The sequence below is a fragment of the Melospiza georgiana genome, chromosome 26 (assembly GCF_028018845.1).
Source record: "Melospiza georgiana isolate bMelGeo1 chromosome 26, bMelGeo1.pri, whole genome shotgun sequence".
Classification (NCBI taxonomy): Eukaryota; Metazoa; Chordata; class Aves; order Passeriformes; family Passerellidae; genus Melospiza; species Melospiza georgiana.
Genome location: NC_080455.1, coordinates 6,381,465 through 6,398,618, shown reverse-complemented (window position 1 = coordinate 6,398,618; position 17,154 = coordinate 6,381,465). Strand labels below are relative to the sequence as shown.

Here is a 17,154-nt window from a genome sequence, read left to right as displayed (position 1 = left end):
CCGGTGGAGTTGGTCAGGCTGGCCCCGGCGGGACGATGGACGGTCCCGGAGCTCCCGGTGTCGCCCCGCGGGTGCTGTGACCCTGCTGCGCTTGTGACGTCGGGGATACCCCGGGCCGGCCCAGCCCCTCCACGGTGACAAGTGGGACAAAGTTCAGTGCCACACGGCCGCGGGGCACAGTCCAGTCCAGGTGTCCTGGCACCTTGTGCCACCCTCTGTCCCAGTACCCCAGGGAACCCCGTCCCACTGTCCCACCCTGGCACCCCCTTATTGAGCCCCCTCGGGGGCGCCCCCGGCTCTGCCGCCCGTTCAGAGCCCCCCGTGAGCCCGGCACGGCGGCTCTGCCACAGCACTGCAGGCTCTGAGTCATTTTAAGGCCAAAAAAGTTGTTTTCTTCCTCTTTAAACCGGTTTGAAGCTGTTAAGACACAAAATTCCAGTATTCCCGGGGCTTAGGGCAGCGCTGGATCCCAGACGGGCTCACGCCGCGTCCTCCACGCGCCACCATCCCCACAGGAGGGGCAATGGGCTCCCACGCCGGGTCACCAGCTCCGTCACCCCCTCGTTCCTGATGGCATTGGGGCTCATGCCCCCGGGCGGGTGCCCCCGCTCGGCAACACCTCAGTGGCGGCCGCAGAGCTGGGGGGCAGCGGGCACCCGGCGCGTGCCCCCCGCGGTGACGCAGCCCTCCCACTTGGACATGTCCACCGGGGCGTCCTCCGGGTACTCCACCAGCGCGGGGGCGAAGGGCCCCAGGAGCCAGGGCAGGGGCGTGTGCTGCCCCACGTGCTCCAGCAGCCCCTCGAGGCCGAGCTGTGCCCGCGTCACCGCCTCCCTGCTCCGCGCCAGCACCGGCCCCGACAGCTCCCGCAAGGAGCGGGCACTGCCCAGGGAGGCCTGCACGCCCTCCACGCCGTGCCGGACGTGTGCCGCCGTCTCCTGCACGCTGCTGGGGAACGCCCGTGCGCCCGCTGCCAGGTGGGAGCAGGCGGCGTGGAGCTGCTGCAGGAGCCCCTGGAGCATGGCCAGAGTCCGAGCCTCCACCTGCGGGGTGGGCAGAGGGCAGCGGGGCTGGGGGTGATGGGCCCCAGCCCTGCCTGGATGGAGCCACAGCTGGATGGAGCCGCAGCTGGACTCCATAGCTGGATGGAGCCACAGCTGGATGGACCCACTGCTGGATGGACCCACAGCTGGATGGATCCATAGCTGGACTCCATAGCTGGATGGAGCCACAGCTGGATGGAGCCACAGCTGGACTCCATGGCTGGATGGAGCCACAGCTGGATGGAGCCACAGCTGGACTCCATAGCTGGATGGAGCCACTGCTGGATGGAGCCACTGCTGGATGGACCCCAGCCCTGCCTGGATGGAGCCACAGCTGGATGGAGCCACAGCTGGATGGACCCACTGCTGGACTCCGTAGCTGGATGGACCCACTGCTAGATGGATCCACAACTGAATGGACCCACAGCTGGATGGACCCATAGCTGGACTCCATAGATGGATGGATCCACAGCTGGATGGATCCACAGCTGAAAGGACTCACAACTGGACTCCATGGCTGGATGGACCCACAGCTGGATGGAGCCACATCTGGATGGACCCACAGCTGGATGGATCCACAGCTGGACTCCGTGGCTGCTGCTCCACCCCTGCTCCAGGTGTCCCCACCCCAGGTGTCCCCTCGCCACGTGTCCCCACCTGCAGGGACTCAATGGCCGCTGTCCCCACCCTCTCCAGATGGTGCCATCTGTCCCCCCCGGTCCCTCCAGCCCGTACCTCGCCGTCCTCCATGGGCACCGCGTCCTGCTGGCTCCACTCCAGCCACAGCTGGTGCAGGTGCTCCCGGGCGCTGTGCCAGGGCCCGTCCGTGCCCTGCTGCCCCTCCTCGATCTGGGGGGAGGTTCAGCCAGGTGGGAGCACGCCTGGGGGTGCCCGGGGCCGGCACGGGGCTGGCACGGTCCCTGCCCCACCCTTACCAGCCGGATGACGTGGTGGAGCTGGCCCAGGAGCCGCTGGGCACGGAGCCGTGCCCGCTGCAGGTCGCCCAGCGAGCGCCGCAGGGCCCGGTGGGGCAGCCTGGCCGACAGGGAGCCCACGCGGACAAAGTAGCTCTGCCAGCGCCTCTGCCGCTCCTGCGGGGCCACCTCCGTGCCCGTGGTCACCTCTGTCCCTGTGGCCACCTCCGTGCCCCTGGTAACCTTTGTGCCCATGGTTACCTCCGTGCCCCTGATCACCTCCGTGCCCGTGGTCGCCTCCGTGCCTGTGGTCGCCTCCGTGCCCGTGGTCGCCTCCGTGCCTGCTGCCGCTGCCACTGTGGGAGCAGGGGTGAGGGCAGCGTGGCTGGGCCATCCTGTGCTGGGCACTGGAGCCCAGTGTGAGCACCCACAGGATGCTTGGCCACCAGGTCATGTGGAGATGCCACCCTGAGCGCCAGGTGGCCTCTGCGGTCAGCTCAGCTGTGACATGGGGCCAGCTCTGCTAATGTCACCCAGTGCCAAGCTATAAATACCCAGGCGGGCACACGGGACTATATTTGCTCTTGGGTTTCCAGGTGAGAGTTCACCCGGTGCCATCCCGTGTCCTTCAGACAGGGACTGGCCCCTGCCTGGGGTCACGGTGGCCTCACTGGCACCGCTGTGGGACCACCACCATGCACGGCCAATGCCAGGGTGAGGGCCCCAGGAGGGCTTGGCACTGGGAGGTTTGGGCATGGTGGGCACTCACCCAGCTCCCGGTCCATCCCGGGGAGGTACCGATCCAGCAGCTGCTCTGACTGGCCCAGCACGGTGCCCACGCCCGAGGCCAGCAGCCGCCCCACGCGGGTGCCAACCACGGCCCCGAGCGCCGAGCGCGTCCTCGCTGCCACCCCGCTCACCGTGCCCGACACCAGCGCCCTGGTCCCGGCCACCACCTGCAGGGGACGGCTCAATGACAGCTCGTGCCCGCTGCTCAGCCACCCCGGAGCCCTGCCCGTGCCCCCTGGGTGGCATTACCCTCTCGGGGGGCTGATGCAGCACGGGCAGCTTCTCCTCCAGCTTGTCCAGCCCTCTGCAGGCCAGCTTGTTGGCGGTGGAAACTGGGGATGTGCAAAGAGGTGAGTTCAGCATCCTGCTGCTCGCAGGAGCTGTGCCAGGCCAGGGTTTGGGGTACCCCAAAACCTGTGGGGTGCTTCCCCTCCAACCCTCCGGCTTGCACAGCCCTGTGTTTATTCACTGCCCATACAAACTGGAGATGTGAAACCAGGTCCTCCCTCTCTGGTTCCTCGGCCAGTTTTGGGGTTCCCCCGGCCCCGCACTCACTCTGGGGCTCCAGCCGGGTGAGGAGGGGCCGGGCCCCGCTGGCGGCCGCCGCTCTCAGGGTCCTCAGGCCGCTCTCGGCCGCGCTGCAGACGGAGCCCACGCTCGGGTGCCGCTCCTTGGCGCGCCCGTAGGCCGCGGCCACGGCCCCGCAGGCACAGCTCACCAGGGGCAGGCTGCCCACGCGGCTCACCACGCTCTGGGGGGGGTGGGGGACAATGACATGGGGTCCCCAGAGCCACCTGCAGCCCCCCGAACCCTCCGTGCCCCCGTACCTGTGCGTCCGGCCCGGGCTCGGCCGGCACCGCGGCGCTCTCGGCCGACATGGCAGCGGCGGCTGGAGCAAGGAGAGGGAGATTTCGGGGGGAGATTTGGGGGGCCGTGGGTGGGTGAGACTGGTGGGGACCCCCCCCCCCGTGGATGACACCCCCAGCACCCCCCAGCCCCTGCTCCCTGAGAGCCACCAGCTCATCACCGCAGTGGGAGCGGCCGGCGGGTTCTGGGGGGCTCTTGGGGCTGTTTTGAGGGGTCTGAGAGGGGTTTTGGGATGGGGTTGCCCTCCTCCCCTGGCAGGAGACGGGGGGGACCGGCTCCCCTCAGCTCCTCTTGGGATCCCCACCCTCTCTTTGCGCCGGGGAGGGGTTTTTGGGTGATTCAGCGAGGTCAGACGGGACGGGTCTGTCGCAATCCCGCGCTGGGGATGGGGACGTGCCGCCCGTCAGCGCCGCCTCGGCCGGGGCAGCCCCGGCAGGGCACCGAGCCCCGGCAGCCCCCCAGGACCCCCGGCAGCCCATCCACACCCCGGCAGCCCCCCCGGACCCCCGACAGCCCATCCAGACCCCGGCAGCCCCCCCGGACCCCCGACAGCCCCCCGGGACCCCCGGCAGCCCCTCCGCCCTTTGGGGTCCCCCCTGGCCCGGCCCTGCGCTCTCCGGGGACGAGTTCTGGGGGGATTCGGGGGGCGATTCGGGGGGCTTTGGGCAGCTCACGGCGGGGGACAGCTCCCCTGGGACCCTGCGCTGTTCCCCGGAGTTTCTCGGGGTGTCCCTGGGGTGTTCCGGGGACTTTGGGACCCCCGACCACCCCCGCACCCCCCGGCGGCCCCCGGGGACCTCCGGACTCCCCCCGGGACCACCCGGAGCCCCCCCCGGAGCCTCCCGGGACGCCCCCGGCGCCGTTTCCCGCCCTCCCGCTCCCGCCCAGCCCCGGGCCCGGTACTCACGGGGTGGGGGTGGGGTTCTGTCGCGACCCCCGGCCGAGATCGCGACCCCGGGCCCCGCCCAGCCCGGACCGCGGGGAGCGGCGGGAGCCAATCAGAGAAGGGGCGGGGCCGGCTCTCAGCCAATGAGGATTGGTGGGCGTGACCCGGGGGCGTGGCTTGGGGTTGGGGCGCGCTCGTGAGGGGTCCGGGGACAGCGGGGACAGCGGGGACAGCGGGGACAGCGGGGACAGCCCAGCCCGGGCGGCGGGAACGGGTCCCCGGTCTCCTCTCACGTGTCCCCCGCCGAGGGACCCCGTGGCCGGTGTCCCACCCCCGCCCCAGGTGTCTCCGCCCCCGTTGTCCCCTCCCCCGGTGTCCCCACCGCAGGTGTCCCCTCGCCACGTGTGCCCTCGCCCCTCGTTCCCTCCTCAAGGGACTCAATGGCCGCTGTCCCCACCCTCTCCAAGCGTCCCCATTCCAGGTGAACCAACTCCAGGAGACCCGACAGCCACCAGCCCGGTGTCCCCACGGCAGATGTCCCCAGGCCTGGTGTCCCCACGCCAAGGGACCCGATGATTGGCGTCCCCAACACCAAGGAACCCAAAGCCGGCCGTGCCCACGCCACTTCAAGTGTCCCTTTGCCAGATGTGCCCACCCCAGGTGTTCCCGTGCCACCTCAGGGTGCCAGTTGTCCCCAGCCCTTCAGGGTGCTCAGGCCGGGGACAGAGGGCCGCGGGTGACGCCCGTGGGTGGCATCGTGGGGCGAGAGACAGCCGGGAAAGGGGACAGGCGGGGGACACGGGGGGTGTGGGATGGCACGGGCAGGGGCACCGTCACCGCCTTATGCCCAGGGGATTCGTGGGGGAAGTGGGGTGGGGACCCTCATGCGGGGGTGGGTGCGCTGGGTGCGCGGGTGCCCACGGAGCGGGTGCCACCCTGTGCCCCCCCAGCCCTGTGCCCCCCTCCCCGCCTCCCGGGGGGTGAAGAAGGTGCCGAGGCGGCGGCGGGGGAGTCGCCTCCGGTAACCGGGTGTTTATTGGGGCCGCGGGGTACAGCCCGCGGGCGGCCGCATGCATGGCCGCTGGGGGGGGGCTCCCGCCGCCCCCTGCCCTATTTACAGCCTGCCACCCCCTGGGGACCTGCCACTCCCCCGCGACGCGACACGCCACCCCGGGTGGGTGCCGGGCAGGGGTGGCACCGAAAGGGCACCCTTTGCCAGCAGAGAGTGGGTTCGGTGGGGACCCCCCCGCCGTGCCCCCCACCCCGGCTGTGCTTTCCAGGAGGGGGTGCCGGGGGGGGGGGAAGGATGGGCAACCCCCAGGCTGGCACTGGGAAAGGGCTGACCCCAGACTGGGGGTGGGATTGTGCCCCATCCCCAGATATCGCCACACTCGGGGGGCCCCCAGCCCCCCGCCCCCAAAACGCTCACCAGGTTCCATCACCACAACCAAAGCACCCCCGGGTGCCACTGCAGGGCTGCGGGGCTGGGGGGCCCAGCCCGGTGCCCGTGTCCGTCTGTCCATCCTGCTGCCCCCAGGGTGCTGCGGGCCCTGGCTCCGGCCTGGGGAGGGGACGCGCTGGACGCTCCACCCCGGCAAAGGGACAACAACGCAGCCGGAGCGCAGGGCGCTGCCCCACGCCAGCCGGGGACACCCCCAAACCCTATCGGGGGCACCCAGGGGGTGCCTGTCCCCCCTCACCCACGCAGCACCTCAGCCCGTGCCCGTCCCCGTGCCCAGCGAGCCGGGTCCCCATCAGTGTCCTGGCCGGGGGCCGCGCACAGGTGCCACCCTATTTTCCCGAGGGAGTCCGCTCCACGCCGTAGCGCAGGAGGTGCTGCAGGTCCATCAGCGGCCGCGGGGTGCCCGGTGCCCGCGCTGCCCGGTGCCCGGTGCCCGTCCCGTGCCGCCCGTAGCCGCCCGCCGCCGCCTCGCCGCTGTTGAACGTGTGGTTCCTCTTGAGGTGGGCGCCGGGGCGGCCCGTGCCGTTGTTGGCGTTGAAGTTCAGCTGCTCGGGGTGCCAGGGCGGCCCCTCGGTAAAGTCTCCCCCGTCCCCGCTGGGTGCCGACACCACCCGCCGGCGCTCGGGGCTGGGGCGCGGCGTGCCCCCGAAATCGCCGTAGGAGCTGCGGGGCTGGCGGCGGGCACCGGCGGGCGGGTGCTGCCGGGCGCGGGGCCCCTCCTGAGCGTCTCGAGCCCAGTGCCCGTCACCTGAGGAGTCGCTGAGTTCGGCCTCCAGCTCCTGGTCCACCAGGATGGCGTGGCAGGACAGGGGGATGCCCCTCGGGGGGCGGCCGGAGCCGCCGTGCCCCCGCCCGGTGCCCGCGGGGCCGGAGCCGCCTCCGGGGTCCCGCAAGGCCGCGTTGATGATGTTGTGGCTCTGCTCCCAGGTGCAGTTCTGGAGGGCTCCGGGGCAGCGTTTCTGCTGCAGCGGGGTCTGCTCCGGCGTGGGCAGCACCCCCGAGTCCAGGTCGTGCTGGGTGACCTTGCCCAGCTCCTTGGGCCACCCGTTGGGCATGAGCGGGGCCAGCAGCGCTCCCCGTGCCCGCCGCTCGCCCAGGCGGCTGACGCTCACCACCGACTCGCTGTGCGCCAGGATCGTCTCCTTGTCCTTGCGCCGCGCCAGCTCCTTGCGGTCCCGGTGCCCGACGAACCAGCACACGCTGAAACCGGAGATGACGGCGCCGATAACGAAGGCGGCCACGGAGGAGATCACCAGCAGGTTCACCGACACCAGCCCGTCCGGCTCGTCCACGAAGCTCTCCGTCACCAGCCCTGGCGGGGGGGACACGTCAGGGACCCGCGGGCGCCGCCACCGCGTCCCCGAGCCCGGCGCGGCCCCGCACTCACCCTCGCACTCGCCCAGGTGGGATGTGCTGCCGCCGGCGATGTCCTGCTCGAAGGCCACCCTGGGGGGACAAACTGGGGGCATTAGTGGGTCCCAAATGGCCCGGCAGGGTCTCCCAGCTCCCGTCAGTTGGTTGGGGGCTGCAGGAGCTCTCTGGGGACACCACTGTCCCCCACACGTCCCCAGGCCTGGCAGCGTTACCTGGGGCTGGGCTCCAGGAAGATGCAGGAGCCCTCGGGTGTCCAGCCACAGTAGGGATCCCGGCTGCCCAGGCAGTTCCTGGCAGGGAGCAGAGATGTCAGGGTCAGCCCTGATGGGGGAACGCAGCACCCCGGCCTGTGCCGTGCCTCAGTTTCCCCAGGCACGCTCCCCGCGCCAGGCACTCACTTCATGCAGCCCGAATGCTGCTGGCAGCGAGCCACGGGCACCCTGGCCACGCACGGGGGGAAGGCCAGCAGCAGGGACCCCGCAGCCTTGTCCAGCTCCAGCCCCAGGAGCCGCCGCTCGTCCTCCGTGTCCCGGCCACACCTGGGGACAGGGCAGAGCTCATCGTGGCCCAGTGCTGGGGGGCCCTCCAAAGCCTGGCCCAGTCCAGAGGAGGCTTTCTCATCCATTCCCCCCAGCCTTGCATCCCTCCATCCATCCATCATCCATCCATCATCCATCCATCCATTATCCATCCATCCATCCATCCCTCATCCATCCATCCATCCATCCATCCATCCATCCATCCATCCATCCATCCATCCATCCATCCATCCATTATCCATCCATCATCCATCCATCATCCATCCATCCATCCATCATCCATCCATCCATCCATCCATCCATCCATCCATCCATCCATCCATCCATTATCCATCCATCATCCATCCATCATCCATCCCTCTCATCCATCTATCCATCCATCCATCCATCCATCCATCCATCCATCCATCCATCCATTATCCATCCATCATCCATCCATCCATCCATCCATCCATCCATCCATCCATCCATCCATTATCCATCCATCATCCATCCATCCATCCATCCCTCATCCATCCATCCATCCATCCATCATCCATCCATCCATCCATCATCCATCCATCCATCATCCATCATCCATCCATCCATCATCCATCCATCCATCCATCCATCCATCATCCATCCATCCATCCATCATCCCTCTCATCCATCCATCCATCATCCATCCATCCATCCATCCATCCATCATCCATCCATCCATCCATCCATCCATCCATCCATCATCCATCCATCCATCATCCATCCATCCATCATCCATCCATCCATCATCCATCCATCCATCCATCCATCCATCCATCCATCCATCCATCATCCATCCATCCATCCATCCATCCATCCATCCATCCATCCATCCATCCATCCATCCATCATCCATCCATCCATCCATCATCCCTCATCCATCCATCCATCCATCCATCCATCCATCCATCCATCCTCCATTATCCATCCTCCATTATCCATCCATCCATCTGAGCACCCACCCACCCCTTTTGCTGCCCCTTCCCCTGGCACCCTGGCACTCACCTCCCGGGCTGGTAGGTCTCAAACTCCTCCAGGAAGACGCTCTGGCTGCCGGGGGCAGCGGGCCCAGGGCTGCTGGTGGCGTTGGGCAGGATGAGGAACTTGAGCACGGTGCCGGTGCTGGAGCCCAGGAACACCACGGTGTGGTTGCCCCACGGCCCCGCCGCGTTGTCCACCACGATCTTCCGGAGCTGGTACCTGCGTGGGGGAGGGAGCAGTGCTGGGGCGTGGGGGAATCCAGGGGTCCCAGGGAGGGGGAAAGAGTGAGACCCCCAGCCCCACATCCCCATCTCCATGTCCCCATCCCCAGCCCTGTGTCCCCAGATCCAGCCCCACATCCCTGTCCCCATTCCTGTCCCTGTCCCCATTCCTGTCCCTGTCCCCATTCCTGCTCACGCCCCGGCTGCCCTGCCGGCGGGAGGCTGCGGCCCAAGAGCGCGGCTTGATTAATTCCCCATCAAGCAGCAATTAAGGCAGATTTAATTAGGACGAGACAATCTTGACTGCAAAGTGTATGAGATTTATCAGCTCTCCCAGCGCTCCCAGCGCTGACACAAGCATGGAAAGGCAGCACGGGAGGCTCTGGCCAGCCCCTCCCAGCCCCTTCCAGCCCTCCCAGTGTCCCCAAGCCCCCCGGGCACCCACCGGGTCATGGTGCGGAGGATCCAGGGGGCGTTGCCCAGGGCTGGCACCGCCTCGTCCATCAGCGGGTGCGTCTTGACGAAGTTGAGGATCTCGTCGGGGAAGGCGCTGGAGGAGTTGTAGCGCATCCCCGGGGACGCGCAGCAGCCGGGCCTGCAGCCAGGGCACGGCTCAGTGGCGCTGTCCCCAGCCTGTCCCCAGCCCCGCTGGTACTGGCCGTGGTTGTCATCACCCCTGTCCCCTTCCCAGCTGGCACTGGCCATGGTTATCATCACCCCTGTCCCCATCTCTGTCCCCATCCCTGTCCCTTTCTCAGCAGGTACTGGCCCCTGTCCCCATGCCTGTCCCCTTCTCAGCAGGTGCTGACTGTGGTTGTCATCACCCCTGTCCCCTTCCCAGCTGCTATTTGCCATGGTTGTCATCCCTGTCCCCATCCCTGTCCCTGTCCCTGTCCCCATCCCTGTCCCTGTCCCCATCCCTGTCCCTGTCCCCATCCCTGTTCCTTTCCCCAGTCCCACCACTGTCCCTGCCACTGACAGTCCTTGCCAGCCCTGTCCCCAGCCCTGTCCCTCACCGTGGCTTTGGCACCATGTCCTCTGGCACGGGTGTCCAGATGGACTCGGGTGATTTCTGCTCCCGGAACCGTCCCTCGAACACGGCGGCCACCTGGGTCATGTCGAAGGCGCAGACGGCGGAGCCGGGAATGCTGTGGGGACACGGCTGTGGGGTGAGCACGGGGAGGCCCCAGAGAGTGCCAGGGGCCCTGCCCATCCCAAATGGAAACGAGCCCATTTCCTGTCCAGGACCCATCCCAGATCCCACGCAGGATCCAGCTTTGATCCCACGCAGATCCCACTCAGGATCCAGCTTTGATCCCACCCAGATCCCACTCAGGATCCGGCTTTGATCCCGCCCAGATCCCACTCAGGATCCAGCTTTGATTCCACACAGATCCCACTCAGGATCCAGCTTTGATTCCGCCCAGATTCCACTCAGGATCCAGCTTTGATTCCACCCAGATCCCACTCAGGATCCAGCTTTGATTCCGCCCAGATCCCACTCAGGATCCAGCTTTGATTCTGTCCAGATCCCACTCAGGATCCAGCTATGATTCTGTCCAGATCCCACTCAGGATCCAGCTTTGATCCCACCCAGATCCCACTCAGGATCCAGCTTGGATTCTGCCCAGATCCCACTCAGGATCCAGCTATGATTCTGTCCAGATTCCGCTCAGGATCCAGCTTTGATTCTGCCCAGACCCCACTTGGGATCCAGCTTTAATTCCACCCAGATCCCACTCAGGATCCAGCTTTGATTCCACGCAGATCCCACTCAGGATCCGGCTTTGATCCCGCCCAGATCCCACTCAGGATCCAGCTTTGATCCCACACAGATCCCATTCAGGACCCAGCTTTGATCCCACCAAAATCCCACTCAGGATCCAGCTTTGATTCCACTCAGATCCCACTCAGGATCAGCTTTGATCCCACCCAGATCCCACTCAGGATCCAGCTTTGATTCCACCCAGACCCGAGTCAGGATCGAGCTTTGATTCCACCAAAATCCCACTCAGGATCCAGCTTTGATCCCACGCAGCCCCCAGCTGGCACCCAGCTCAGAACCCGCTGAGCCCGGGCAGTCTGGGCAGGGCACAGGAGGCTCTGACCTGTTGGTGGGCGTGGAGAACACGGCCAGGACCACGGGGCGCCCATCCAGCTCCAGGATGTCCGTCACGGCTTGGATGACGTTGAAGTAGAAGTGGGAATCGCCCGGCACGGAGCAGTTGAGCCGGGCCTTGAGGAAGGACGTCCACTGCTTCTCCAGCACCCGCTGCGAGCCCCCCATGTCGTTCTTGCACACCCGGGCCACCCGTGACACCACCACCTGCGGGGGGACGCCCGTCACCACCCAACCCTTGTGTCCCTGTCCCCACCCTGGGTGTCCCTGTGGGCATCCCAGAATGTTCGGGTTGGAAGGGAGCTGTGGGACCGTCTAGCACCAAGGGAAATGCAGGTTGGATATTGGGAAAAAAGTGTTTTACAGGAAAGTTCTGGAATGTTCTGCCTGGGAAAGTGGTGGAGTCACCATCCCTGGGTGTGTTAACAAAGCCTGGATGTGGCACTGGGTGCCAGGGTTGAGTTGAGGTGTTGGGGCAGGGTTGGACTCAACAACCTTTAGGGTCTCTTCCAACCCAGTGATTCTATGAATTCTGTGCATTCTGTGAGTTCTGTGCATTTGGGAGAATTTGGGGAATTCTGTGCATTCTGTGAGTTCTGGGCATTTGGGAGAATTTGGGGGATTCTGTGCATTCTGTGAGTTCTGCGCATTTGGGAGAATTTGGGGAATTCTGTGCATTCTGTGCATTTGGGAGAATTTGGGGAATTCTGTGCATTCTGTGAGTTCTGTGCATTCTGTGCATTCTGTGCATTTGGGAGAATTTGGGGAATTCTGTGCATTCTGTGCATTTGGGAGAATTTGGGGGATTCTGTGCGTTCTGTTCATTTGGGAGAATTTGGGGAATTCTGCGCATTCTGTGCATTTGGGAGAATTTGGGGGATTCTGTGCATTCTGTGAGTTCTGTGCATTCTGTGCATTTGGGAGAATTTGGGGGATTCTGTGCATTCTGTGAGTTCTGCGCATTCTGTGCATTTGGGAGAATTTGGGGGATTCTGTGCATTCTGTGCATCCCCCTCCCAGCGGGACAGGTCCCACCTTCTCCAGGTAGTTGAACTCCATGGCGATCTCGCGGAAGAAGAAGTAGACGTGGCTCCTCCACTCCACGGCGTGCACAAAGTAGGGCTCTGCGGGGGCAGCAGGGTCAGGGATGGCCCAGCGGGGGTCACAGGGGACACGTGCCCTGTCCTGGCACGGCCCAGGGTGGGGACACACCTTTGAACCACTTGGAGTCGTGTTTGACGGTGCGCAGGGTGGGGCTGTCCCCGAGGCTGCGGTAGATGACGGCGTCGATGGCCAGGAAATCCGTCACCGTGGCGGTGAAGAGCATCCCCCCTGCAGGGGACAAGGCGTCAGCGGGGTTTGGGGACACCGCGCCCGCCGTGACGCTGGCAGTGCCACCACTGACCTGTGAACAGGGCCACGTTGGCGTGCTTGGGGTCGTAGGGACAGCGGGCCATGCCGCTGATGTTGTCCCCGACGGGCTCCAGCGTGTCCATCTAGAGCGGGTGACAGGGGGACGTGAGGACGCACCGGGCACGGGGGCACCCGGAGTCCCCATGCCCAGGGGGGCTCTGGATGCAGCTGGCACAGACAGGGCTGAAGGTGTTGATGCTGCAGAGCCCTCCCGTGGGTGCCCCTTTCTGCCTTCACCCCAAAACCCTTCCCATGGGTGCCCAAAACCCTTCCCATGGGTGCCCAAAACTCTTCCCTGACCCCAAAACCCTTCCCAGGGGTGTTCTGTCCTTCTCTGACCCCCGAACCCTTCCCATGGTTGCTCCTTTCTGCCTTCACCCCAAAACCCTTCCCATGGTGCCCAAAACCCTTCCCATGGGTGCCCAAAACACTTCCCTGACCCCAAAACCCTTCCCATGGGTGCCCAAAACCCTTCCCATGGGTGCCCAAAACCCTTCCCATGGGTGCCCAAAACACTTCCCTGACCCCAAAAACCTTCCCATGGGTGCCCCTTTCTGCCTTCACCCCAAAACCCTTCCCATGGGTGTTCCCTCCTGCCTTCACCCCAAAACCCTTCCCATGGGTGCCCAAAACCCTTCCCATGGGTGCCCAAAACCCCTCCCATGGGTGCCCCCTCCTGCCCTGGCCCCAGCCCCTCCCTCACGGTGCCCCCTCCCGGGGCTCACGCTGTAGTTGGCGCAGACGGGGTTGAAGGCGTTGGTGCCGCAGACGAACAGGAGGCTCTCGTTCCTCACCAGCAGCACCTTGATGAAATTGCGGCACTCTGCCTGTGCCAGGAGAGGGGACCGTCACCCTCAGCACCCCAAAACCCCCCTCACCTCACCGCACCCCACCCAGGCCCTCGTCATTGCCGGGGGATGGCTTGGGGGGGCTGTTCTCACCCCAGAACTGCACATACGGGAGCTGGCAATGGGATTTCTGGCCCCCAAATAATTAATTACAAACCAATTTAGCCAATCAGCCAATAAATCGGTGACTCAGCCGCTGGGAGGGAGTGGGGAGGTGACACTGGGGAGGGCACAGGGTGTGACACGGCCACGGAGGGTCCCCAGGGGTGCAGACCCCACAGCTGTACCTCGTGCTTGCCCTTCATCCTGCAGATGCTGATGTCGTGCTGGTTCGAGCGCCACGTCAGCTTCTGGGCGGGGAAAAGCAGTGTGGGGACGGGGACAAGGCAACAGCACCCCCTGAGACCCCCCTGAGACCCCCCTGAGACCCCCCAGAGCTCCCCGGGACCCCCAGAACCCCCTGGGACCCCCAGAACCCCCTGGACCCCCAGCACTCACCCGGTGGTAGCGCATCTCAGCAGCCCCGCTGGGCTCCAGGCTGACCCGATAGACATTGTCCCTGGGGAGGGGGACACGGGTGTCACCACCCCCCAGCTGGGGTGTGCCCCCAGCACTGGGGCTACAGGATCCATCCCCACCCACCCCGGGAAGGTTTGGGGTGCTGGGGTGGGCACTGAGGGAGGTTTGGGGTGCTGGGGTGGACAGTGAGGGAGGTTTGGGGTGCTGGGGTGGACAATGAGGGAGGTTTGGGGTGCTGGGGTGGACAGTGAGGGAGGTTTGGGGTGCTGGGGTGGACACTGAGGGAGGTTTGGGGTGCTGGGGTGGACAGTGAGGGAGGTTTGGGGTGCTGGGGTGGACACTGAGGGAGGTTTGGGGTGCTGGGATGGACAGTGAGGGAAGTTTGGGGTGCTGAGGTGGGCACTGAGGGAGGTTTGGGGTGCTGGGGTGGACAGTGACCATCACCAGGGCAGTGTCAGTGCCAGTGACCCCCCCAGTGCCCCCTGGCAGGGTTGGGGTGCCCCAGGCAGGCTCCTCCCCAGCAGAGAGGAGTGGGGGGGGTGTGGGGTGCCCCCCATGATTGAAGGGAGGTTTCGGGGTGCCGGCCCCAGACCTGTCCCCGATGAAGAGGGTCCTGTTGACCTTGAGCATGCGCTGGATGTTGAGGCGCTGGGTGCCCCCCATCTCGGGGCCCCCCGGGCGGGCGGCGCCGTGCCCCACGAACACGGGGTAGTGCTTCACATCTGGGGGGGCACGGGGGTCACACGGGCACCCCCACACAGCCCGGGTCACCTCCCTGCTGCCACCAGCCCAAAATCCCTTCCCACGAGTGCCCCTCGCCTGCCTTGACCCCAAAGCACCCCAGAACCCCTTCCAGAGGTACCCCCAAAAACACCCCGTGCCCAGCCCTGGCGCTGTCCTATCCTATTCCAAAACTCCTTCTTGGGTGCCCTCTTCACCCCAATTCCCCCCAGCCCCTCTCCCTTTCCATGCCAAGCTGTGCCCCCATGCCCCAGTGCCCCCTGTGCCCCAGGGCCTCTTCCTTTCCATGCCAGGCTGTGCCCCCAGTGCCCCAGCCCCTCTCCCTTTCCATGCCAGGCTGTGCTCCCCATGCCCCAGTGCCCCCCATGCCCCAGTGCCCCCCATGCCCCAGTTCCCCCCGTGCCCAGTGCCCTCCATGCCCCAGTGCCCCCCATGCCCCAGTGCCCCCCATGCCCCAGTGCCCCCATGCCCAGTGCCCCCCATGCCCCAGTTCCCCCCGTGCCCCAGTGCCCCCCATGCCCCAGTGCCCCCCGTGCCCAGTGCCCCCAGTGCCCCAGTGCCCCCCATGCCCCAGTGCAGCCCCCCATGCCCCAGTGCCCCTCGTGCCCAGTGCCCCCCCATGCCCAGTGCCCCCCATGCCCCCAGCCCCGGGGGGCACTCACAGTCCGGGGGGGCCGTGGCGATGGGCCCGGGCTCCTCGGGGAAGGTGCCCCTCGCCGTCCTCTCGGCCGCCAGCAGCAGCAGCAGCACCAGGGGCACGCGGGCCGGGGGTGCCATGGTGGCCCCCGCCCTGCCAGGGCACCTGCGGGCACAGGTGGGCGGCTGGGAGGGGGCGGCACCCACAGGGAGCCCCCCCGAGCACCCCAAACCCTCAGCGGGTGCCTCCCCTCATCGGGGCCGCGCTGGGGTTTGTCACCCGCAGAACGTGGGGAAGGGGCTGGGGACACGGGGACATGGGGACATGGGGACATGGGGACACGGGGACATGGGGACATGGGGACATGGGGACACGGGGACATTGGGACAGGGGACATGGGGACATGGGGACACGGGGACATGGGGACATGGGGACATGGGGACACGGGGACATGGGGACATGGGGACACGGGGACATGGGGACACAGGGACATGGGGACATGGGGACACGGGGACACGGGGACATGGGGACATGGGGACACGGGGACACGGGGACATGGGGATATGGGGACACGGGGACATGGGGACATGGGGACACGGGGACACGGGGACATGGGGACATGGGGACATGGGGACATGGGGACATGGGGACATGGGGACATGGGGACACGGGGACACGGGGACAAGAGGGAAGCTGGAGAGGCTCTTCCCCCTCCCGAAATGGCACCGGGATGTCGTGGGAGACCTGTGGGGACGCCTCAGTGTCACAGCATCCCCCACAGCCCAACGGCCCCGGTGGCACCGCCAGTGTCCCCTCATGCCCACCATGGAGCCACCGTGCCCACCCTGCCGCGCGTCCCCGAGGGGCTGGGGAATCAGCAGCCGGGCAGGGAATTAATTGATCATTAATTCCATGGGAGCCGGCAGCGGGAGCGATCGAAGCGGCGCCCTCGTCCCTCGCGGGGACCGGGACGGTGACATTGTGGGGAGCGGGACAGTGACACTGTGGGGACCGGGATGGTGACACTGTGGGGACCGGGACGGTGACATTGTGGGGACTGGGATGGTGACATTGTGGGGACCGGGACGGTGACATTGTGGGGACTGGGATGGTGACATTGTGGGGACTGGGATGGTGACATTGTGGGGACCGGGACGGTGACATTGTGGGGACCGGGGATGGTGACATTGTGGGGACCGGGACGGTGACATTGTGGGGACCGGGACAGTGACATTGTGGGGAGCGGGACAGTGACATTGTGGGGAGCGGGACAGTGACATTGTGGGGACTGGGCACGGTGACATTGTGTGGGGTTGAGGACAGTGACATGGTGGGGACCGGGATGGTGACATTGTGGGGATCGGGCACGGTGACATTGTGTGGGGTTGGGCACGGTGACATTGTGGGGACCGGGACAGTGACATTGTGGGGACTGGGATGGTGACATTGTGGGGACTGGGATGGTGACATTGTGGGGACCGGGACAGTGACATTGTGGGGACCGGGACAGTGACATTGTGGGGACTGGGATGGTGACATTGTGGGGACCGGGACAGTGACATTGTGGGGATCGGGCACGGTGACATTGTGTGGGGTTGGGCACGGTGACATTGTGGGGACCGGGATGGTGACATGGTGGGGACCAGGCACGGTGACATTGTGGGGACCAGGACAGTGACATTGTGTGGGGTTGAGGACAGTGACATTGTGGGGACTGGGACGGTGACATTGTGGTGATCGGGCACGGTGACACTGTGGGGACCGGGCATGGTGACATTGTGGG

General features: G+C 66.1%; 2 protein-coding genes across 2 annotated transcripts; both read right to left on the bottom strand.

Moving 5' to 3' along the window:
• Positions 1 to 385: 385 nt before the first annotated feature.
• LOC131093762 (perilipin-3-like) lies at positions 386 to 3,663 on the bottom strand. The gene is made up of 7 exons (XM_058041086.1): positions 3,574 to 3,663; positions 3,302 to 3,497; positions 2,996 to 3,078; positions 2,727 to 2,913; positions 1,979 to 2,313; positions 1,779 to 1,892; positions 386 to 1,043 (listed from the first exon to the last, which is right to left on the bottom strand). Exons 1-7 carry the CDS (start codon positions 3,622 to 3,624, stop codon positions 621 to 623), a joined length of 1,389 nt encoding a protein of 462 aa, XP_057897069.1. The 5' UTR covers positions 3,625 to 3,663; the 3' UTR covers positions 386 to 620.
• Positions 3,664 to 5,509: 1,846 nt separating this feature from the next.
• On the bottom strand, positions 5,510 to 15,531 carry SEMA6B (semaphorin 6B). The gene is made up of 16 exons (XM_058041041.1): positions 15,397 to 15,531; positions 14,586 to 14,715; positions 13,973 to 14,033; positions 13,762 to 13,824; positions 13,352 to 13,453; positions 12,619 to 12,709; positions 12,426 to 12,545; positions 12,249 to 12,337; positions 11,203 to 11,420; positions 10,111 to 10,242; positions 9,540 to 9,689; positions 8,898 to 9,092; positions 7,734 to 7,874; positions 7,548 to 7,625; positions 7,349 to 7,407; positions 5,510 to 7,273 (listed from the first exon to the last, which is right to left on the bottom strand). The coding sequence occupies exons 1-16, from the start codon at positions 15,509 to 15,511 to the stop codon at positions 6,291 to 6,293; spliced, it is 2,727 nt and encodes a 908-aa protein (XP_057897024.1). The 5' UTR covers positions 15,512 to 15,531; the 3' UTR covers positions 5,510 to 6,290.
• Positions 15,532 to 17,154: the final 1,623 nt, after the last annotated feature.

Bases quoted from the DNA above. Each gene is read 5' to 3' on its own strand.
- LOC131093762 (XM_058041086.1), bottom strand. From the start codon at position 3,624: ATGTCGGCCGAGAGCGCCGCGGTGCCGGCCGAGCCCGGGCCGGACGCA. The intron at 3,498-3,573 runs GTACGGGGGCAC...CACCCCCCCCAG, and splicing joins AGCCCGGGCCGGACGCACAG to AGCGTGGTGAGCCGCGTGGG. The intron at 3,079-3,301 runs GTGAGTGCGGGG...GCACATCCCCAG, and splicing joins CACCCGGCTGGAGCCCCAGA to TTTCCACCGCCAACAAGCTG.
- SEMA6B (XM_058041041.1), bottom strand. From the start codon at position 15,511: ATGGCACCCCCGGCCCGCGTGCCCCTGGTGCTGCTGCTGCTGCTGGCG. The intron at 14,716-15,396 runs GTGAGTGCCCCC...GTGCCCCCCCAG, and splicing joins CGCCACGGCCCCCCCGGACT to ATGTGAAGCACTACCCCGTG. The intron at 12,710-13,351 runs GTGAGCCCCGGG...CACCCGCTCTAG, and splicing joins CCGTCTGCGCCAACTACAGC to ATGGACACGCTGGAGCCCGT.